Source organism: Beta vulgaris, chromosome 7 (genome assembly GCF_026745355.1).
Source record: "Beta vulgaris subsp. vulgaris cultivar EL10 chromosome 7, EL10.2, whole genome shotgun sequence".
NCBI lineage: Eukaryota > Viridiplantae > Streptophyta > Magnoliopsida > Caryophyllales > Amaranthaceae > Beta > Beta vulgaris.
The window spans coordinates 4,794,245-4,818,918 of record NC_079208.1 but is presented as its reverse complement, the minus strand read 5'-3'; the positions used below and the strand labels follow the sequence as shown (position 1 = coordinate 4,818,918).

The 24,674-nt window shown below is 37.7% G+C and overlaps 1 protein-coding gene across 1 annotated transcript in view; it reads right to left on the bottom strand.

Moving 5' to 3' along the window:
* The window catches only part of LOC130592048 (subtilisin-like protease SBT4.15), a 26,642-nt gene extending 1,968 nt beyond the window's left edge, over positions 1 to 24,674 (bottom strand). Inside the window, exons 1-10 of the mRNA XM_057396128.1 lie at positions 23,755 to 24,674; positions 22,835 to 22,929; positions 13,245 to 13,342; positions 12,999 to 13,145; positions 10,862 to 10,967; positions 9,737 to 10,241; positions 9,142 to 9,242; positions 8,412 to 8,633; positions 7,941 to 8,052; positions 412 to 625 (exon numbers count right to left, since the gene is read on the bottom strand). Of these exons, the coding sequence (XP_057252111.1) occupies positions 412 to 625; positions 7,941 to 8,052; positions 8,412 to 8,633; positions 9,142 to 9,242; positions 9,737 to 10,241; positions 10,862 to 10,967; positions 12,999 to 13,145; positions 13,245 to 13,342; positions 22,835 to 22,929; positions 23,755 to 23,835 (1,681 nt within the window). The 5' untranslated portion in view covers positions 23,836 to 24,674. The remainder of the gene's footprint in view (positions 1 to 411; positions 626 to 7,940; positions 8,053 to 8,411; positions 8,634 to 9,141; positions 9,243 to 9,736; positions 10,242 to 10,861; positions 10,968 to 12,998; positions 13,146 to 13,244; positions 13,343 to 22,834; positions 22,930 to 23,754) is intronic.

Genomic DNA, 24,674 nt, shown 5'->3' with positions numbered 1-24,674 from the left:
ATAGTGCAATGTTAAGGAAATTGAATATAGTGATGTCAAGTTGCCTAGTTAGGCCATGTTCTTTTAGTCTGAATTAATGAAATTGAGTTCAGTTCAGACAAATTCAGTTATTTTTCTCTCACAATTTAATTCAGTTTAGTACAATTCAATTCTCAAAATTGGCATAGAACTGTTTTTTAATATATCTACCTATAAATTTATAGTGATCAAAACTATTTTTCACAATACTAAACATGCCATGGTAATATGGTATGACTTATTTTAAATTCAGTTTTGTGGTGTGAATACATTATACTTCATATTTACAGCTGCAAATAGCCTGCAATAGTGGACACACAATGTACGTATTGATAAAACTAGCATATTAGTAAATGATTGAACACCCTCTAGTAGGGAATAGCGATTACTCACCAGTGGTCATGAGAGCGGATTTGATGGCGGCAGGCGACCAATCGGGATGGAACGTCTTGACGTAGGCAGCTGCACCGGCGACATGAGGGCAAGCCATGGAAGTTCCGGAGATGATGTTGAAATAGCTGAAACGATTGTCTAAGTTTTCGTTTGTGATGGACACCAGTTTTGAGTAAGCAGCAAGAATATCCATCCCAGGTGCACTTATATCAGGCTGTATCATTTATTTACTTGATTACATCAATGACAAATCTCATTTCATCAATTGCAGAATTCACTCCCTTGTTCAAAAAGATTGTCTACTTTTTGATATGTAAGGGCTTTTGTTTCAGTATTGTTGTCTATAATATGAGAGTTTGAGACTATGGCACTATTCTTTTACACATTTTCGGTTTAGTTCAGTGAAATTTTATAATATGTTTAGAATGCCATGCATAGTTTAATGGCATGATTATTAAAAGTTATTATTAGCATCAATATAATAGTGTGATTAAAGTACAAATTTTAGAACCGTGAGTGTGTTAGATATATGATCTATCAATAGGGAACCAGATATTACCACTTCATAAAACTTGAATGAGCAAAAATGACCCCCCCCCTCCCCTCCTCTCCCCCCTCCTCCAACCTTTCCACAAAAAAACCCCCTGACCCACCCCCACCCCCTTTGAAGATTAACTCCCTTGATTGTTCTGTGTCCTTGCAGGTTCATGCAGGTATCAAGGGTATTGAAGGGAAACCTACTAACTCGACTCCGAGATCGTTCAGAGACTCTTTGGTCCCGGTCATGGTATATGATGGGAAAACTCATGAGAGTGAATCTCCTCCCCCCTCTTTTGACGAGAACAGTGAGATTTTTATTCCCATTTCAAAAGTTGATTACCAAGTCTTGTGTAATCCGTGGGCTAGCTCGTTAATCTCAAAGCCATGCGGGGAATCTTTTTCCTCCGAATTTGTGGCATCTCACCTAAGGAAGATTTGGAAGCTTGCCTCCCCATGCATAACTATCCCCATTGGAAAGGGATATTTCATCACAAAGCTTCCATCAATGGATGAAGTCAGTAGGATATTGTCTGAAGGACCATGGTCCATCAATGGTACCTTCCTAGCCGTCCAAAAATGGACCCCGGGATTCCAAGCATCGACGGCAAAAGTGCGTTGCTATCCGATATGGGTGGAGCTTCATGAGTTACCTGTAGAATTCATGTGCGAAAAAATGCTAAAAATGATTGGTAACAGCCTTGGGACATTCATTAAGGTGGACATGAAGGCCATTGATGAGAATAGAATGAGGTACGTTCGTCTATTAGTTATGATGGACATTTCGGGGAAGAAAAAAGAATCCTTATGGTTAGGTCAATTCAAACAACTCATCACGTACAAAGATTGGCCAAGGCTCTGTGAAAAGTGTGGAAGAGTTAATTCTCACGAAAACTCTTGTACGCTCCACGCCGGAGAAATGTCGTCGGTAAAGGCGAAGGAAACTGGTTCAAGAATAACGAAAAATCATGAAGAAGAGGTTTCAAAAGGGGAAGACAACTGGCGCCATATCAAACAAAAAAACGGATATGCGGGCCCGGGCCAAAAAGGAAAAATGTGGATACAAAAAAGAAACCCAGACAATCTAATCCAAGATTTGCAGAAAGTAGGCAATCCTTTCCTAGCTCTAAATGACACATACTCACTAAAAATCCTAGACCAGAGTAGGGGGAAGCTTCCCAAGGCTGCAACCTCAATCCCATCTCTCTGCCCTCAACCGCCACATAAAAAAAATTGCTTTGCAGGGAGCCATCTTATCCCTCAAAAAAAGGCTGAACCTACTCAAAAAAATTTCATGATGGCCTCCTTATACCCAGTTAATAAAATCCAGCATTCTTTTAATCTTCCCTTACAGAACATACACCCTCCTTCCATATTTGCTCTCTTAGAAAAAATCAACCAAAAAGATAATGGCTTCAAGCTCTCAATCCGAGGAGAAGAAAGACCCAGGTCTTACTCCCTTTCTTTTTCCACCAAAACCTCCATCTCAGGTCCATTTGATTCTGACCAAGGCTAAGAATGTCACGACGAGGACTCGTCCGCACTTAACGTATCCAGAGGTGTGGGTAAACAACTACTACTTCTACAGGATGGACATGATGGGCAATTGGTCAAGAGTTTACCCACGTGTGTTGAAAGAAATCATCCTGAAACCAATGGATGTTCCCCCTATGTTGCTGAACATGATGATGGTGTATCCGGAGGAGCCGGGGAGGTTGGTCCCAGCCCATATTCCCTGCCTAGCGGACATATCAAAAATTTCAGAAGTAGTGGGAGTGTACCTCAAATGGTGGATGAAGAAAACCATAGACGAGTTCTCAAGCGAAGCAATACCGTGGGAACTTCAGTTTCTCTCCGACCCCGTACCCGTACTTCCTCGAGAGCGAAAAGCCCTATCAATTACCAAGAATTGGTTAATGGTGCAAGCGGGAAGCGAAACCGACAACGTCAAATGGCTTCACCTCACAAAGGTTTGAACCCAGATTACGTTAAAGATGGCGTGGGGGGTATCGACTATCGACACAAAATGGGGGGATAATGTCAGGGATAAAGACCAAGGTCAATGGAGAAATTCTGTACAGCTCCAAGGCAGAGAAAATGGTGACGCTAGATTACAACACTCACCCAGAAATTCTAGCGGAAATCATGAACCTCCAACCATTAAACCCGGGAATGTCGATTCTATTATGGAATGCTAGGGGAGTGGCTCGGCAAGGTTTTAGGAGGAACATTCGTCAACTTATTCGGGACCATGATCCAATGATCATCATCATTACCGAAACTAGAGTGGCTCGTGATAGCATCGAAGAGATTGTTAGTAGCTTACCATTCAACTCCTTCGAGACTGTGGAACCGCAAGGATATTCGGGTGGCATTCTTATGATGTGGAATGAAGGACTTCACTCCTTCACTACCATAACTAAGGAGCCTGGAGCAATCCATGGAGTTATCCAGGTTCAAAATTATCCATCCTTCTTTATTTCAGTTCTTTACGCAAATACTAAATATAATGGAAGACTTGAAATGTGGAACAACCTAATTGAAACTAGTAATACAATTAATCTCCCATGGCTAGTTACTGGAGATTTTAATGAAGTAGCTTTTTCTCATGAAAAATTTGGTGGGAATCCGCCAAAAGAATACAAGATGCGCCGGTATAAAGATACTATGAATGTATGTGGGTTACATGATTTGGGTTTCATAGGAAGTAAATACACTTGGTTTAATAAAAGAAAAAACTACCCCATTTTGGAAAGACTAGACAGGGCTTGGGCTTGTGACAACTGGGCCCTGACGTTTCCGGATGCAGTGGTTAATAATCTTCCCAGACTCTCATCTGATCACAACCCAATATTGATTAGCTTAAAACAATCGACTAATAATGGGCAGCCTAGGTTCTTTAAGTTCGAGCCCATGTGGCTACAAAATCCACCTTTTGACCCCTGGATTAGGCACCAGTGGACTGAAACACACAATAGCCTATGTAGGAAGCTTGTTGATTTAAGTAATAAAATCCCTGGTTGGGTTAAAAATGAGGATAGCCTCGCTAAGAAAAAAAAAAAATCCAGGCCCGTATCATTGGCACCCAACGAGCCTACGAGGCAGACCCTAACAACACCTATCTATTTGGGTTAGAAGAATCTCTCGTTAAGGAGCTTAATTTGATCCTTGATCAAGAGGAAGAGTATTGGTTTATTCGCTCTAGGACTAATTGGCTTTTAAATGGAGACCGGAACACCCATTTTTTTCACCTTTCAACTATATTTAGAAGAAAAGCTAATAAAATCTTAATGTTAAAAGATGAGTCCGGTAACTCTATTTCTAATCCCATTGACATTAACAAGGCAATCTTGGACCACTATAAGAGCCTTTTTACTTCTCAACGTTTAGCCTTACCTCCTGACATTCTTTCTACGGAGTCCATTGATTGTAGTGGGGAGCCTAACCTGTTGGAAACAAAAGAGGCTATTTTCTCCATTGGGAGTAATAAAGCTCCTGGGGACGATGGTTTTCATGCTTTCTTTTATCACCATTTCTGGGATACTATTAAAGAAGATTGTCTCTCGTGCGTTAAAGAGATTTTTGCTTCTTTGACCATGCCAAAGGATCTAAACTCCACTCTTATAGCTCTTATTCCAAAAATTGCTAACCCTTTAAGATGAATAATTTCAGACCAATAAGTCTTGTGAATACTTCTTATAAGATTGTCTCAAAAATTTTAGTTAAAAGAATCAGAACCTTTTTAAAGGACATCATTTCCCCTAATCAAAATAGTTTTATTCCGGGCAGGGGGGCGGAGGAAAACTTCATTATTGCTTCGGAAATTCTTCACTCAATGAATAAAAAAAAGGGAAAAAAAGGGTTATTTGCCATGAAACTAGATTTGGAGAAAGCTTATGACAGACTTGAATGGCCCTTCATAGAGTACTGCCTTAAAAGAGTCAATTTTTCCTATAATACTATTAAGCTAATAATGAGTTGTGTTTCAGCGGGTCAAACTTGTATTCAGGTAAATGGGAGCCGTACAGAATCTTTCATTCCTTCCAGGGGTATCAGACAAGGAGACCCCCTATCTCCTTATCTGTTTATCATATGCCTTGAATATCTTTCTCGCACTATTCATGAAGCTTGTGCTTCTAAAGAGTGGAGACCTTTTAAGGTTAGGGGGGGAGTACGGAGATCTCGCACCTATTTTTTGCTGATGACATACTTTTCTTTGGTGAAGCTAACCTTTCTACCCTAACCTCAATGAAATGCATCATGCAAAACTTCTTTGACATTTCGGGCCAAAAAGCAAATGATTCGAAAAGTATGATATTTTTCTCTCCAAATACTAATATTGAGATGAAGGATGACTTTGAACAAGAACTGAACATATCCAGTACGAAGGACCTGGGAACGTACTTGGATTTCCCTCTTTGTCACAAAAAACCTTCTAAGAATAAGCTTAACTTCATTATTGACAAAGTTGCGAGCAAACTTACAGCTTGGAAAGCTAAGAGCTTGAACAAGGCAGGTAGGACAATCCTAATTAATGCAACACTCCAAGCTATTCCTAGATATTACATGCACTTAATTGACTTTCACATGGCTATAAAAAATAAACTAGATTCGTTATGCAGTAATTTTTTTTGGAATAGCAGTGATAACAAAAAGAAAATTTCTTGGATTGCTTGGAAAAACACTTGTACACCAAAGAGTGAGGGGGGTCTCGGTTTGGTGTTACATAGAAACCTAAATATTGTAAGCCTCGCTCGTCTTTGCTGGAAACTAGATAATAATAGTATGTGGGCCGGAAAGATAATCCAGGAAAAATATTTTAGGAAGAATCATGAGCCTATTAGTTTCAAAAAAGGGTCCCACTTATGGAAGAGCATTGGAGTAGGGTGGGATAGTTACAACCAAAGCTTAGCGTGGGAGGTTGGTAATGGGGAGAACATAAGTCTTTGGAATGACAAATGGGTTAATGGTGAGAGCTTAAGGTCATTAGTTCAGGGGCCTTTGGAAAGAAGTGACTACTCTATGAAAGTAGAAATCCTTAAAACGCATGACATTTCCCGAGTATCGACTATAACCTTAACCCAGGAAATTGTGGATAGAGTTAGATCCGTAAGAATTTCGAATGTATCTGATAGCACATTTTCTGTTTGGACTCACTTAGGGAAGTTTAGTTCAAGGAAAGCCTCGGCTGCCCTCTACCCTTCTAAGACCATGGAAAACTGGGACTGGATATGGAAGGGGCCAGGAATGCCGAAACACCATTTCTTCATGTGGCAAACTAGATGGAGTAGAATGCCAACTAACGAGAATATAAACATCCGTATTAGCAACCACTCTAGAAACTGTCCTTTTTGCCCTGACGCTACGGAAAACATGGATCACATTCTAAGGTCATGCCATAGAGCTACTGAAATTTGGGATGCTGAGGACTTTAATGTAGTCAAGAATACAGACTTTAATACTTGGCTAAAAATGAATTACACTAAAGATAATAACGTTAATAAGGATAATATTAGTATCCCCTCGAATGTCAGATTTATTTTTATAATTTGGGGAATTTGGCTGAGACGCAATGCGTGGGTTATCAATAGAAAGAACATTCCTTCCCTCTCCTCTATAAAAAATTCCCGTTGGGCCGCCACCGAATGGTTTTATTCACAAAACCAACCTAAGGTGGGTAAAGCTCCCAACAATCTTCTTTCATCCTATAATGTTACCACTGCATCCTTGGGGCCTGGGCCTCGCTGTTGGAATCCCCCTCCGCGAAATAGTCTGAAAATAAATGTGGATAGTTCCTTTATTTTAAATTCAAAGGAGTCGTGTTTAGCGGCTGTGTGCAGGAATTCGATCGGTTCTTGGATGGGAGGCATTGCGATGAAGACATATTGTATTGATGCCCACGAGGCCGAGATTCGAGCAATATATATGAGCATCCAGTGGGTTCACCAAAACCAATGGACATCAACCATAATTAGTTCGTTGATGAAATAAATAACAAAAGGATGATTAAAAGTAATTTTTGTAATGTCATTAATGCATGTAGGGAGTTGCTCCGAGAAACAGGCGATCACAAGCTTTGGCATGAAGGTAGAGAGACCAACAGGATTGCTGATTCATTAGCAAAATATGCAAGAGGAAGGCAGCAAATCCAAATTCTCTACAAAATTTTCCTTTCCCTCCCCCGGTCTGTAATGATATTCTATTAGAAGAAACTCCAAACTGTATTCAGTCTAGCATGGTGTATGATGACCATGGCTGATGTTCTGTACGCTTTAAACACGCTTTAAACTCTGTTATGTTAATTGTTCGTTTGCTACCAAAAAAAAAAAAAAAAGATATTACCACTTCAAGGCACGAAAACTACGCTTTTGTATTAGTTTAATTCCACCCCTTTAGGATCAACGGGTTAACACTAATGAGATACAACGGAGAGAACAATTCACAAAGATGATCTTGTGAGTGAATCAACAAGAACTTTTGTGTTTGTTGTTTGTGAAGAACACATGAGAAGAAAAGTACAAAAGTTTCTCTCAAGAAAGCAAGTTTATGATAATATGAAAACTGAAATTTTCTCTCTAATCCACATCTGAATGGCAAAGGTTATATTTATATGACCTTCTTAGATTAGTGTAGTTATGGCCTGAATATCCTTCTAATCCTCTGATTAAATTACTAAATGTCATTAAAAGGATAAACGTACACAGTACAACGGATATGAACCGTTCACACAAAAATTCATGCTTCGAATCAGGAAGTATGGCGCGACCCGCGAAACAAATCGCAGGCCACGACAACACCCAGGTCGCGGCCAGTGACAACCTTTCTGTTTCGCTTGATTGTTTCACGTGTTCTGCGTCTTCTAATCTTAGCATACTAGAGCCCTCCTCTTTTAGTATAATACCATATGAACTTACAACCCCATTATACTCTATATTTTCCAACAAAGTGCCTTATAACAAAGCTAAGGACGAAGAAAGTAGTGAAATTATTACCTTGAGGATGTTCCTAGCTAGTAGTTGGGGACCTCTTGATGAAAATGAAGCAACCACAGGTGCTTTTGTTGTCTTAAGAGTTACTGTTTTGTATATGGTAGCCTGTGGTGACCTGTATTCACAATCTCAATTTTACTTAAATCATGGAAAGCTTAAAGAAAAGACTAAATATGTATAATATGCCCTTAAACTTGTAATAACTTTTAAAAATATGTCATGCATGAGTTAAAACTAATTATATCAAATTGTAAATTAAAACCAACTCCAATATAATCCAATAAAAATGATGAAAAAGGAACCTTGCAATCCTAAGTATATCATGAAATCATAATAAATCTTACTCATAATAAACTAGTTTCTAATAAGTTGAGCAATTATCATTGTGTAACTATTTTATTTGTTATATAATTTGCAAGGATGTATCATTTTAAAAGGTCAAACCGTCTAACACAAGACTAACTGTCGACTTACTTGGTCGTGTTTATGTAGTCGCCAATGAGGTGACCATCCTCGGCAGAAACAAAAGAAGCAGGGAGGAGAGTGGTGGAGGCCATATCTTGAAGTTCATCAAGAGCAATGATAGTGCCAGCTCCATGGCTCGATCTCACCGTCCAATCAGCAGATGATAACCCCAAACACAACACTATCTTCCCCTTTACCTTACTCTCCGACAAAGTACCCGCATCACACATGCTGCCATATAAACAAGTTTAGTATATTGTTATCATTCAAGTATTTACCTATAGCTTAATTTGACTTGAAAGTTTATTGAATATTGCATTTAAGGATTATATATTAATTTGGCTTAATAATGTGTGGTTATGTGTTAATGTGTGCTCACAAATATAGAAATGACATAATTTATTAATACACCACAAATATAAAAAGGATGTCTTGACCTGGCGGTTAAGATTGAGGTGTTGTGAATGATAGGTCACAGGTTCAAGTCCCCCCCCTCCCCTTCTTTATACTTTATACTGCCTTCGTGGCTCATATGGATCAAAATAAAAAAAAAAACTATAATATACTTTATATTAGCAAAAAGTTCGATGATTGCAAAAATGATCTAAGATGATAGAGAAAAATAATGGTTTTGCTCTTATGTTTGAGCTATATGTTAGAGAGCACTTTAAAATCTCTATTAAAGATTATCAAATGACAACTTATTTCGTGGAGAAAAAAGAAAAGAAAAAGCTCGTACCTTACATTGGTGAAAGGACTTTCGGTGCCGTTAAACGCAGAAGCAGCACTTATTAAAGGATACATGGTTTTCTTAGGTGAAAATGTATTGATTGACATCCCCTGAGCCATACAAGAATTACTAACATCAATCAATTTTAGTCAAAATTCAATGTTTTGGCCATCCATTAAAAACTTCTACATCTCATCTGCAAAGAGTTAGGTTATTTACCCAATGGTTCTTCTATTATTAATAGAAGAGGTGTGTACTAAACTTGTGCTTATAAACAAAAGAATAGCACACAGAAAGCAAGATTAAGATTGTCTGTTAATATACACTTTTCATCTAAAAAGCCTTTGTACTGCAAATATTTATCATAACGAGTACCTAAAGTTTTTCAGATATAAGTTGAGTTGTACAAAAATGACAAACGACCAAACCATAAAGAAGGAGAAAGGCTAGATATCTAATTGTTAAATATCTAAATGTGAAATAGAGAAACTAGTAGGTCCCGCTTTAAGTGAAATTACAAAACTACCCCACACACGCAGATATATAACAGTTAAATATCTAGGCTTTCTCTGGAAAAAATAAAATAGAGGGAGTTAGAATTTACTTGTAGTTTCATGCCATTTCCAAGCTCAACCACAGTCCTGAATTCCCTATCAACATTAGTGGCACCAACCGTCAGCACCCAAGGGGCAACATTACTTATACTCCCTTCATCAGGTCCTTCATTCCCTCCTGCACAAACTGTCAATATCCCCTTCTTCATGGCATGAAAGGACCCTATGGCTACGACATCGTCCATGAAGTTCTTTGTTGGACCACCAATTGAGATCGAGATGATGTCCACTCCATCAGCAATTGCATCGTCGAAACCAGCCAACAAACTCATGTCCGAGCACCCAAAGTTGCCACACACTTTATACATTGCAATGCGGCTATTAGGCACTCCACCTCGTGCTGTTCCTTCAGCTACCCCGAATAGGCTTGCACCGTTCACTGATCTTCCTGCAGCTGTCGATGATGTGTGAGTTCCATGCCCATCTGTGTCGACTGGGGTTGGGTCCATTCCGATGTCTGGTCCTAGGTTGTAGTACCTTGCTCCTATCACCTTCCTGCATATATATAACTTAAACTTGTCAAGAATCCATTCGATCTCAAATGATCCATCATTGATAAATTCTTATGTTAGCTTATTATTTGTGTTCCCATAGCTGAATTGAATCTTTCCTAATTACATCCCAACAAGTACCATGAATCTTTAGAATCCATATTATGCAATGAGTTAGTATATATTCTGATTTGTTATGATGTTATGTTATTCTAGATTCCTAGTTGCTTCTTGTTTCCCTCATTAACATGCATAGGCTTGGTGTTAACTCTTCTAGTGTATGTATATATATTGTTGTACATGGAACATCATTACTCGAATAAATAAGATCATTTTCCTTATTTTCTCCACATTTTATCATAGTACCAAAGTTCAAGGCCTGAATATTTTAGGTCAAGATTATGGACAATTCACATGTGAGAGGGAATATCCAAATTCCATGAACAAACCCCGCGTGTGAGTGGATTTGTTGTACTACATTGAACAATAAACGAAAAAAATAAACAACTATATAAGTTTGATGAGTTACTTCTTTCCTATTCACCTATTCGATATATGTGATATAGAGTATAAATTTACTCGAAAAAGGACATCTGATTTGCAATTGTATAAAGAGAAAATGACCTATTACATCCGGTGAAATTTAGGCCTTTCTCACATGTTCCTTTCCATTTGGACGGGGGAGGACCATATCCTTCGTCACTAAAGCTTGGAGCATCGATATAAATTCCTATTACCACAAATGAAAATGTTAGAAAGTACTGCAAGACATACATGACTAATAAATACAATCCATATACTTGTCTGACTCAAGGATGACCTAGTTGGTTGGAGATTTGTGACAATGATAAAGTAACTATTAGATAAACCAAGACTTGTGACATGGAGTACTACCTCCATTTCTTTTTAATCTATACACTCCTTTTTTTTTAACTTGGTATGTTCCTTTTTAATTTACACATTCTTCCTTTTTGGTTCAGTATGTTTCTTTTAATCTATACACGATTAATTTTACTATTTTTTGATAACATATTCAATCTATTTCATCCCTTTTTTCCAACAATATGATCTACATGTTAATTATAAGGGTTTTTTGTCAGAAACCACCTTTTAAAGCAAGGTTTTTGTCAGAAACCACCTTTTAAATTTTTTTTTGTCAAGAGAAACCAAAAGGCAAAAATATTTTGTCAAGAGAAACCTGAAGCCACTAATGACGTTTTGACCATTGTTTAATATGTGTTGACTTTGATTAAGGTTTGTTTGGTGCTTTTAACTTAATTAACCAAGTTTAATTAATTTATCTCAACAAAAATTAAGCACCTCCACTTACTCCCACCCACCACCAACCCCTGCAATCCAAGTTCATCTCTCCTCCACCACCACAACCAATACCACCACCTCAAGACCCAACCACCTCCAACAGCAGTCCAGCACCACCACCCCTTGCAACCCAAATTTGAGCCTCCCCATCACCAGCACCAAGCTACACAATACCACCACCACCACTTCGCCTCCACCACCCCTAATTTGAGCCTCCCCATCCCGAATTCAAGCCATTTACATGTCATTCGAGTCACCCATCCTTAATTTGATCGACCCAACCCTTAATTGAGCCACCCACATGCGAAATCGACCACCCATGCTCAAATTGGGTTTTTGAAAATGTTGTTGGTTCGATTTGGGTGCTTTTGGGTGATTGGTTCTTCGACGGTTGTTGTGTCGAGTCGGTGATTGTTCATGGGGTTGTTGATGGGGAATTGATTGTAGTTCGTGGTGTTTGTTCGAAGTCGTTGGAGATGGCTGAGAAGGGGATGCGCGAGGAGAGAGAAATGGAGATGGCGGTGAGTGTCCTGATGTTCGATTTGGTTGTTCGAGGGTGGGGTGTGCTGGGTGGGCTGTAGGTGGTCTTGGGTGGTTGGGTGAGTGTTCAGGTGGTGGTTATTGGGTTGGGTGGTGGTGATTGGTTGGGTGGTGGTATTGGGTTGGGTAATTAACTTATTGTTAATTTTTGTATTTTTTGGGTAGATTAGATAACATCTCTATATTAAAAAATGAAGGTTAATGTTTTTAATTGAAGTTTAAGCATTGATTAGTGGCTTGAGGTTTCTCTTGACAAAAATATTTTGCTTTTTGGTTTCTCTTGACAAAAAAATTTTGCTTTTTGGTTTCTTTTGACAAAAAATTTTTTAAAAGGTGGTTTCTGACAAAAAACCTATTTTAAAAGGTGGTTTCTGACAAAAAACCCTAATTATAATGACACACCATCAAATTTTCCTCTCCATCTTTTTAAGACGTCATTTGGTTCACCTCAAATTCCACTAGAATTTGGATTTCCTAGGAAGTACAAAATAAGATAGTTGTTTGGTATGCAAGAAATAGAAGATTCATGGAAAATAGAATTTCCAAGCAAATAGAAATTCCTATAAAGTGTAGGAAATTAATCACCAACCCTTCTTGATGATTTAAAATCCCTGTGTCAATGATAAATTTCTATGCTCAACCAAACGCCCAAAGCCACTCCCTAGGAAATAGACAAGAGAATTTACTTCACATGAAATAAGACTTCCCATAGGCATTAAGTTCCAACGGTAACCAAACGAGTCCTAAGTTTATCTCTCACTTTTCAGTTCCCTTCTCTCTAACTTTTGGACTTCCCCCTTAATTCGTTGATTCTCCCTCTCAAACTGTAGCGAGTAAATTTTACAAAAAAAAAAAGAAAAAAAAAAGAGAAAAGAAAAACACATTTGAGTATTTAACAAACCAGTATCCAAGAGGCCAAGAATGATGCTGCTTTCTGTTTGATTATTCCGTTGCCTCAAATCTTCAGGCATTCCCAAGTAATCCCATGATCTTGTTGTGAGAAGTTTCCGCATCTTGTTTGGAAATACTGATACAACATTTCTTTTCTCTGCATTTATTTTCCAAAAATGAGCTTTGCAAAAATTAATTCCAACTTTTAATGTACTACAACTAAATTATGTAAAAAAAAGTATTATTGGCTAATTACCTGATAATCTACTTGCTTCATGAGGTAATAATCTCGCTGCGAATCCGTTAAAACTCTTCCCATAGCTGTGTATCTTAGCTACTCTTGCTATACTTTCACTGCCACATTTCGAAATAATTACAGCACACAAATTTGCATATGAGACATGAGTATCATGTCAAAATTCTAAGAGAAATAATATGCAGTCTTTAGAAAGCTAAAAATTAATACTACTATCAAGCAATAAATAAGGGTTGTGATTTTTTTTAACCCCGTTTGAGATCTCATGGTAAATTAGTAAGATGAAGGACTCTCTTAGATTAAAACCTCTCGTAGGTTAATCTGGCTTGGGTTTGCAGGCAGACACTTTGAGAGGGAAGGACGATGAAGGAAAAACCTCTTCCAAGATTCTTAATCAAGTTTAGGGTATAAATATTGATAGTCTTAAGGGGAGTCTTGAATAAAGACTTTGAGAGTCTTGAGCAAAGAGTATGCAATAATGTTGAAAGAAAAAGATGGGAGTCTTGGAGTGAGTTTGATAATCAAAGACTCCATCCAAGACTATGACATGTAAGGAGTGAAATTTCTAGCCACTTAAAAGTTGACATTTGTCCCTTTTTTTTTTTGGGTAAAATCAATTTAAAACATAGTCTGTGAAGAGTCTGAGGGATATAGTATAAAATTGAAATGAATATGGAGTGAGTCTGTAAAATTAAAAAGTAGTGGAAAACTGATGTGGCACAGTTTGAAATTTGGAGTTGAGTTTGAGGGATAAAATCACCCTTAGCTTGGTAAGAGTTTTGCTATTTGAGGTCATAAAATTTCTTACTAACGTTCTAAATGCAATATTTTTATATCATAATATGTACCTACTTGAGGGAGAGATAGTAGCTCAGTGGGGTACCAACCCGAATTACAAGACATTGCCCATGGTTCGAATCCTCGTTCCGACAATATGTTGAGACATTTACTGTCAAGTTGTTTTAGGCTTGTAGAGGTTGGTTTGCCAATTATCCTTCCTAATAAAAAAAAATAAAAACAACATGGCAGATGCCTCTTCCTATGGTGGAGCGCCTGCCACGGACACCCACTTCAGTGATGGGTTGTCCATGGCAAACGCCTCCCTCTTTCTTTTTAATAAAAAAAGAATATATTTTCTTCTAGGAGGCGATACAACAGGTGGAAGGCGGTGGGGTGTGATAGGGGTGAAGGTGGTGGTGGAGCGTTAAGGTGGTGGTTGGGGCGTGAACTCCAAATGGGTTTCTCCAAAGTATGGTGACGGTGGTGGTACGGCAGTGGCGACGTCAGTGGTGTGTGACGGTGGTGGTGTGGAAGAAGAAGCGGAAGGGGAAATGAGGGAAGGGAAGAAAGATAGAAAAAAATAGAAACTATACAAATATATTATAAAAATACGTATTTAAGGCGTTAGTAAGATTTTATAGAGTGTCGAATAACAATTAAGATAAATAACCATTATTCTAAAAAACCTTTGTGTCCCCATTTAGTTGTCACAAATAGACGTATTTCTCCTCGTAATTACATATACGCCATGTGCATTCACCTAAATAAAATCATGGCATATATCATAATAGATCGGTATTTACAAATTTTGATAACTTTGTTATTAGTTGCAAAGCGTTCTTTCACAACTTTGATCAAGGACTCTTTTATTCTGCGTTATCATGATGAAAAATTACTATATACACTTCTTTTGTGTGTTAATACTAATTTCATGTGAGCTAAACACATAATTTAAGGAAGATATTAGAGAAATAAATGGATTTAACAGCAAGTCTTCTATGTAGTTGGCCGCATGATTACAACCATGTGTTCAGAGCGGTTAAAGACAAGCTAATTATGTTAACATATAAGTAACCCTTAATAATTATAAGTAATCGCTTCTATATTAACAAGTAACCTTTTTTTTTTGACAGGAAAAAAAAAAATTTGCTTTGACAAATAACCTAATATAATAAGTAACTCCTAATAGTTTCTAAGACAAATAACCCCAACACAGGCCATAAGTAACCCCTATATATGGTTAGCTAACCATTTTTTATTTTTTTTTCGACAAGTACAAACAGGTTAAACCTAATGGATTAACTTACCTAGTCTAGCAGCTACGGCCAATCTGTGTGCCGGGGTAACATCCAATCTACCTACATACTTTATCTCACAGTAATTGAACTTACTACGAATGGCTTTGATATCTAAAATAAGGGAAGTTATTTCAAAAGCCTGATCTTGACCCTCACAGGCACGTACGGCTTCCTTAGAGTCTGAGTGGATTTGAAGATGTCTGATGCCTTTGGCCTGAGCTTCGTAAAGGCCTTTATGAATTGCAAAGGCTTCCGCTTGAAGAGCTGACGATGCCATGACCATTTCATTTCCTTCAAAAAGTTTTTCTTCATTTACATAGGTCGCCCAACCAATCCCCGCCCTTGGAAATTTATTACTGAGACTTTTCCAAGCTCCGTCCACAAGGATAACACATACCTTGCTGACTAGAACTTCCTGGTAATCCGGGGTTTCTCTGCTGGTCATCAACATTAAAAGAGGTTGTGGTCCTGTAAGACTCCTTTAATCTGTTGCTCTCACTGCAATCCTTCACCAGGTCGTTTGTTCGTTTTAGAACTATTATTGGATTCTCATATAGGTGTCTGAATACAATGTTATTTCTGTAGATCCATATCGACCAGAGAGTGGCTACGAACACCTTGGCTCTTTCAGATTTCACTCCTTCAATTTTCCAGAAAAACTGGAGAAAATTTTTTGCCCAATCACCGAAGGGAATGAATTTACTAGAGGTGGTCTTGATACCAAGATTAGAGCTCGGCCAAATACGGGTCACAGTATCACAATCTCGAAACAAATGGCTTTCATCTTCCATATGCTGATGACAAATGTAACATTCCTTTTGCAGAGCAACTTTTCTCTTAATCAGATTGGAGTTGGTGGCTAAAGCCTTATGGAGCAGTCTCCACACAAAGAACTTCCATTTAGGAAGTAGATCAGTAGCCCATAGCTTACTCCAAAAACGAGTATCATTTTGATTCAATCCTAAACTTCCTTTACTCATCAGGAGATGGGCGTACACATCCTTCACTCTCAAAGTCCCCGACTTGGATCCTATCCATTTAAAATGATCTTGACACTCCTCCTTAGGAATATGAGTGGAAAGAATTTGAATAGAGGTACTAGTCGAGAAGACTTTCCATATAAGGGCTGGATTCTAGGATTTTTGAGATGCATGCATCAGGTCTCTTACTTTTTGAAGTCCAAGAGCTTCCAAATCGATGCCTTGCTTTGTCTCAATACCATCGCCCTTCAACCACTTGTCCTTGAGGATGTATGTGTCTGCACCATCCCCAATTACTTTAGCGAATCCTTCTGAACAATCTTGAATTGCTCTGCAGAGTCCCCTAAATCCCCAGGAAGTTTTCCCTAGTTTGTGCTTCTGTAGAACCAAGTTGACCGGAGAATTTCTGTATTTAGCGCAGTAGATCTGGGATATTAAGGAATGACTTGAATTGTGGATCCTGACAGCTTGCTTTGTAAGGAGGGCCTTGTTAAAAAGATTGACGTTTCTGATTCCTAATCCTCCTCCTCCTTTAGGAAGCTCCAGAGTAGACTTATTTTTCCAGTAAATTGGTTTTGAAACCCGGGAGCCCGCCCACAAGAAACGGGCAAAAATTTGAATTTAGCTTGTCTGCCGTTGTCTTGGGGATGAGGAATACACTTAGAATATGTAAGCTAAGCATGGAAAGAACATTGTTTATGAGCATGACTCGACCAGCTATTGAGAGAGAGAGATGATGCCAGCTCGAGAGGCGTTGCTCGACCTTTTCAATCAGAGGGTGGAACTGTCTGGTATTTCTTCCATTGACCTCGATGTTACATCCCAAGTACTTCCCTATGGAATCTGCAGAAGGAGTATTAACAATGCTTCTCATTTGATGACGATAATCCAATGGTGTGTTTGGGCTGAACATAATGAGAGATTTGTGATAATTGATGACTTCTCCCGAAATTCTACTGAATTTTGTCAGAATGTTTTTAACTCCTTCGCAAGATTCAGGTGAGGCTTTGAAGAAAATTAAGGAGTCATCTGCAAAAAATAAATGTGAAACAGCTGGTCCAGTTCTATTGAGTTTAATGCCCTGAAAATTTTTATCCTCAGTTCCTTTTACTAGCATTCTAAATAGAATTTCCATAACAAGAATAAAAAGATATGAAGATAGAGGATCTCCCTGTCTGAGTCCACATGATGGAATGAATCTTTTTGATGGCTCTCCATTTATAAGGATTGAGTAAGAAACCGTCGTGACACACTGCATGATCCAATGACGGCAAATAGCGGGAAACCTCATCTGAGAAAGTAACCAATCAAGAAAACCCCAATCAACCTTGTCATAAGCTTTGAACATATCAAATCTTCAGAGCCGCTAAGTGAAGCTTTCCTTTAGTTCTTTGCTTAATTCCGCCCACCAGTTCATGAGCTATTAAGCAATTATCCGTCATAAGTCTACCTGGGACAAACGCATTTTGATACGGGGAGACTATGCTCTGCAAAATTGGTTTGAGTCTATTCGAGATGATTTTAGAGATGATTTTATAGATCACATTGCAGAGGCTTATAGGACGGAACTGACTTGCTTCTTCAGGTCTCTCCTTCTTGGGGATTAGGCAAATGTTTGTTTGATTCCACTCCTTTAGAATATAACCCGTGGAGAAAAAGTGAGAAACTGCTTTCATTATGTCTTTCCCAACCAGAGGCCAATACTTTTGATAAAACATCGCAGGAATTCCGTCTGGACCGGGAGCTTTGAGGCTTCCCATCTGAAACACTACTAGCTTAACCTCTTCAAAGGAAACTGGCTTAGCAAGATTTTGTTGCTGCTCTTCAGTAATGTGTGGAATCAAGTTTTGTATTGTAGTCAGCTCTTCCCAATATCCTTCATCATGCTGAGCTCCTTGATAAATATGAGTAAAATGTCGTATTAATTCATCCTGAATATCCTTCTTACTTGAGATCCAATCACCATCTGCCGTTTTGAGCATTAGAATTTCATTGCGTTTGGAGCGTCTTTTTGCTTTTCTGAAGAACCATTTGGTATTTGTGTCCTCCCAGGTTTTCCATTTGCTTTTTGCTCTTTGCTGCCAATATTGAAGTTGCATTCTAATTTTCCCTATGGCTTCTTTCCTATACTCCTCGTCCAATAGCTCTCCTTGATCACATGGAAGACGGGCTTGGACTTCACCGCAATTATTAACGCATTCTTCCCAGCTAATGTTATGAGATTGCTTATAATCTTTGCACCATTTGAACATCAAAAATCGAATTTGGTGACATTTCTTTGCCAGTGCAAACATTGGGGAACCATTAATCTGGGTTTGCCACTGATCTGAAATGATATGAGCAATTTCCTTGAAATCGAGACACCAAGCTTCCATTCTTATGGGCGTTCGCTTCTTTGACTTTGGCGGAGAAGTGAGTAATAGAATAGGACTATGGTCTGAGACTAGTATAGGAAGGTTCAACACCATTGCCTCCGGTTTCATGTGAATCCATTCTTCTGTAGCATACACTCTATCAAGTCTTTCATAGATCCTATCCTTTCCTGATCTGTTGTTGCACCATGTGAACGGTTGACCATGAAAAGTTAGTTCAGATAGACCCAAATTGCTTCTCCATACCGAAAACTGCTCTTTACCAGGTATACGATCAGAGCCCCCTAATTTTTGGCTGAGAAATTCAACTTGATTAAAGTCTCCCATGATCACACTATCCAAGTTATTTCCATTTAAAAATTGTGTGATGCGTTCCCATACTTCTTCCCGAGATTCAACATAAGGTGATCCATACAGCAAAACAAAGTTCCATTTATATATATTCTTATCAACTACATCATTTATAATACAAGCAAAATGATTAGCAGAGGAGGATCCGACTTCCAACTTTACATCATTACACCAAAAAACAGCTAGCCCACCCGCGTTATTTATTGGAACAACGGTGGCAACATTGGGGAACCCTAAATACATAGCTATATTGTTAATAAATGGGTCATCAGACTTAGTTTCCGAAAGGAACAGGATATGAGGAGAGAACTTGCGGACAATCCAACCCAGGAACGGAATTGTAGGGGAGTCCGCCATCTTAAGACCCCTACAATTCCAAGCCATAATTCTCATGGGGCTTCCGGAGACTGTTTGGGCCCAGTCTCCAAGCCATCTTCACCGAAAAACACCCTGTATTTGAACTTCTTAAACTTATGAAATATTTCCTGCCTTTTTTCCGCAATCCACTTATGAAGGTCAAGGGTAACTTCATTTATAAACTCCTCAAGCAAATGTTCAAATTCTTCAAATTTTCTTTTTTTCTCGCAAACTAGTGCTTGAACCACCACTCGCTTGGGCCGCGGAGGACGACCCGCTGGACGACGTGGGGCTTCATTCTGAGCCTGAAGTTCTTCATTGGCATTATCAGAAGAAATAGGAGACTTTATTTTGAGGACTTTACCTGCCAATGGGCTAGCTTTGGAACTAGTCTGGATTTCATCGTTTTTTACCTTGCTTTTTTTAGAACCACCTGCTTTCTTTTTTTGAATTATCTTGACTTCACGCTTGTCAGGAACTTCCGAATCCTCTATCAGTTTTCCAGTGTTCTTGGTCGTTTCCATCTCCGCAGAATGCTCACATATTGAGTTGACTGGAACCTCCACAAGACGGTTTTCTGGATTCACCACGTTCTCTATGACATCATAAAGTTCATCAAAAGACCGTTTGCCCAGAACTTTTTCGCCACCAGCTTTTGCATCCATTATAGGATCCTGATTACTCTGCCAGACCGGAAAAATTTGCAAGTCAGCAAATTCCGACGCCGGCAGACCCGCCACTGCTGAGTGAAACGAACTAGACGACCCTGTTTGTAGAGAAGAGTGAGAACCAGGGAAATGAAGAGGAGTTTGAGGAGAAGGGTTAGAACTTTGGCCTTGAATGAAGTTATGGAATTCGTCCCAGTTTATTGGGTCACTTATAGTGAAAGGCTCAAACAGTGGGTCCCTTGCAAATATGGCATCGTCAGGATTAAAATAGGATGAAGTACTGTTGGAGATAAGAGGATTTTCCAAATTGTTAAATTCATTTGCGCTGACGTGGCCGAATAAAGCATCATATTGGAACTGCTCCTGATATTCTTCAAAGGGTACTATTATATTTGTTTGGGGAGTATTAACATCAATATTCTGTGGGTCATTTGGGGATAAAGGAAAGAGAGGGGTTTGATTAATAGAGTTGGAAGAGTGAGGTGATGAGGTAGTTGAAGCCATTGGGCCAGGATTTGTTTCACATGAAGTGGAAATGGATGGAAGAGATTTAAATGAGGAGAGAGATGAAATATTACTGTTTAAGGGGTTGGGGTTTAAAGGGAGAAAGGATCCGATTTGGTGAGGTTTTATCAAACTTTTCGGGTCAAAGAGATTAATGTGAGGGAGAAGAGAATTAAATTCAGGAGAGAGAAAATTACGGCTCCTGCAGCCAGGTTGGCGATTTCCATCTTTTGGCTCCGGAACAGAAGTGGCAGTACTTTGTAATTGCATTAATGGCTCCGGAAAAAACCCGCGAGTTTTCTTTCTTGATTTTTTGAAGGATGGCTTTTTACTGAAAAGACTGATTACCCTTTGCCTTTAGAGATTTTTTGTGCATTGCATGGGGATCACCCGAAAGCTTTTCTAGCCCAGCCCATGCACTAGGCCCGCCAATCTCGAAGTGGGAGTATCTAGGTCCGAAATTTGACGGGTTTGCTGATGGGCCTGAATTCTCATTACCATCACTACCCCTCTCATTGGCTCGTGGATCTTGATCCGGGGATGCATTTTGCATATCTTCATCATTTGAGGCATCAGGATCATCACCATCGCTATCATTGTTCGAGCTGCTACTTGAATCACTAAAAGGAGGTGGAAGGCGAGGCTCATCTAATTTTACTAATGTCGTCATGAAATCCGGAGACTAAGGAAGGCCTATTATTTTATTCGAATACAATGATGCATTTGGACTTCCGAACATAATTGGAGTTTCTGGGATGCAAGCTGTGGAAATAGCTTTTTCAATTGAAAGCTTAGCTTTATCCCACGGGCGAGAACACGAAGAGCTTTTATGACCAATTTTACCACACCTCTTACAAAAAACATAAACTCCTTCATACCTGAGATCGATCCATATTACTCTCCCCTCTTGCATTTCAAGAAACATACCTGGGAGAAGAGGTGCCTTGACTCTGAACCATACTAGAGCTCTAAACTGCTTTTTTAGACCCGGTTGACTCGAGGCTTCGTCGAAGTATAGGACCTTCCCTAGTCGTGAAAAAATTAGACTCGCTAAGGATTTCGAGCTAATAACGAGCAGAATGCCCTCAATTTTAACCCATAAAGCAGATTCCGAAAAATTAAACGATTTAAAGGAATCTAAAGGTTTCCAGGCTTTAATGATAAGAAGGGCTCCTCTGAAATTCATTGTGTCATATAAACCAAGTATATCTGACCTATCTTGAGTCTCACGGCATTGAAAAAAGTAGAGGCTACCCTCTTTATTAACTGTTATACGACCCCTAGTGAACCATGAATCAACCCATTCTTGCACCAATCTCACGGGAAACTCCCTTTGATCAAGGAATTTGCCTACTAACATTGAGGATGCATCTAAAGATTGGCTACTAAACTGTTCAATAGGAGTTTTGAGAACAGGGCCTTGTTTCCGGTGCCAAATTACGAAATTAGAAGTTGATTGGGACTGTTCCATTGGACATAAACTAACTATCGATTTAGCATGAAGTATGATTTAGAGGAGATTGAAGAAAGGCTACTATGATTTGAGTTTGCGGAAAGACTTCCAATGGAGAATAAGTTAGGGGTTCTATTGAGAAAAAGTGAAACGTTTTAGGTAGAGAATGAGGTGAGAAGGATATATTTCTAGAGAGAAGATGGACTTCTTAGAGAGAGAACCTCTCTTTTTTTTTTTTTTCAAGTATTGCTACTTTGCTCTAACTAACTACTAACATGTATTACATGGTTAGCTAACCATATATGTGGACTAGCCACATCAATAATTAATAGTGCGCTTGACCGCAATACCGCATATGAAACTTTGTGTTTTCTAAAGTAATTTGTCCATTTACTTCATCTAATCTCTTTCTGAATTTGCACACCTAACATATTAAAATAGATGAAGTACTCCCTCTGTTTCAAAATATAAGGCATTCACGCTTTACGAAAATTTGCTTTGATCACAAATATCTCTCAAATACGATAAATAAAAATTATAAAAATTATACCGTTGGATTCGTCTTGAAAAACACTATGATAATATTATTTTTTTTTAATTTTTTTATCAACATAAATTGAGAGTAATAAATGGTCAAAGTTCGAACTCGAACCTCGTGCGTGCCTTATATTGTGAAACGTAGGGAGTATAAAATAGTGAAATATGGTCAAAGTTTATGAAATTTGACATTAGAGGAAAATGTTGACACTAATAACGCAGAAAGATGTATAAAATGATGTTATACAAACTGAAAAAAGCAATGAAAAAGAATGAATGAAAATACATACTCTCCGATGGCTTCAGCAAGCAAGCTATGATGATGCTTCACCACAGCTAGTCGTTCTATCCCTTGTGATATATCCCCCATGTATACTATATACGACTATATCATTTCAAAGGTATTCCAAAATATAAAATTACATGTTAGTTTCTCTATATTTTACACTTGTTAACCTACACAATGTCACTTTGACACTTGCTAAGCAGAATTCCCATTAATATTAATAATGCCTGTAATTACAAACAAGTAAAAGTTATAAAACATACGTTGTTCTTTGAAAAATATATGATGAGATAAATCTAATAACACAATCTTATGTAATTATATTTTTCCTATGTATAGATCATAATTCACAAATGATGGTAAAAGTGAAGTATGTGAAATAGGATTAAGTTCCAAATTGTGTAAATTAAAAAGAAAAGATAGAGTACTTATCTTAGCTAAATATATACTACAAATTTACTTTTTCACTTTTCAATTTTCTCAGTCACACCATGTAAACACTTTAATCATAACCACCAATCAATACACGTGTTAATCTACGTTTTTTAAAACTATTTTCGATACATACTCAAACATTGATATCTTGAATTACGCATTTTATGAATATTGATGTTCTGATGTTACATTTGGAGTAAAACCTAGCAATTGATAATGTATATTAGTGAGAATTTACAACCAACACTAGTAGTATAATCAGTTGAGACATTCCAACCATGAATATTAACAAAACCATAGTAGATTAAACTAATTAATACATTAATAGATTTTACTCGAATCTAGAATTATTTGTATTTTTAATGTGAAGTTGAATCAAAATCTTAACTATTATATTTTCAGAGAATAGAGTAGATCCACACATTTACACTATAATAAGAGACTATATACTATTAGTAAGACATATAAAAATTCCAAGAGTAAAAATACCTTTCTTCCATCATCGTTTAATCCCTGGATCAATGTTACTCCAAAGTTTATAATTAACAGAAGAATTATTATGTTCTTCATCTTTCTTTTTTCAATCTCTTTAACAGATACACACACTACTGAATAGTGAAGAGAATTTTATCTGAGCAGTAAAACATTATTAAAAAAAAAAAAATAGTATTTATAGTAGTTGACGAGGTAGCTAAGTAGAGTTGTTTTTGGCTTTCATTAAGGATCTCAAAATTGTTACACTCATAAAAAGGAAAAAAGGATCCCAAAATTTTTATACTTATTAGATCTCCCCCCATGCACACCGGGACGTCCGTTTTTTTTTTTTTTTTTTTTTTTTTTTTTTTGAGGGGAGGGTCCGTTTCACAAAATGTTTTTAGGGTTGATTGTGGAAATTTTATGTTAGGATTATTTTCTTTAGCTTATTATTATTATTATTATTATTATTATTTTTTTTTTTTTTTTGAAATATTTTTATGGTATTCTTTGAAATAATTATTAATAATATTAATCTAAAGATGTGAAAGGGGATTAAAAGATTTTGAGAAGATATATTAGTTATGGTAAATAAATCTCTTGAATATTTATCAATATCAGTTATTTTGAAATGAAGTAGGAGTTGTCAGTTTGTCAACCCTAGAGGCCTAGATTCAGTTCTATTATTATGCATTATGCTATGCTATGTATATATAATTTCTTTCAAAAAGAAAAATATATATATAATTGTTTATTTCATATGCATAGTGTGCTTAAGCTTTTTTTTTAATATTATCTTTAATCCAATCATTGCATAAAAGAACTATTCTAATCAAATTCATTCGAAGTGAAACCAAAACTCGTATGATAATGCGCCATTTGACAATAGACCTAATATGTCGTGCCAACTAAGCAAAATCGCATCACCTTATTGA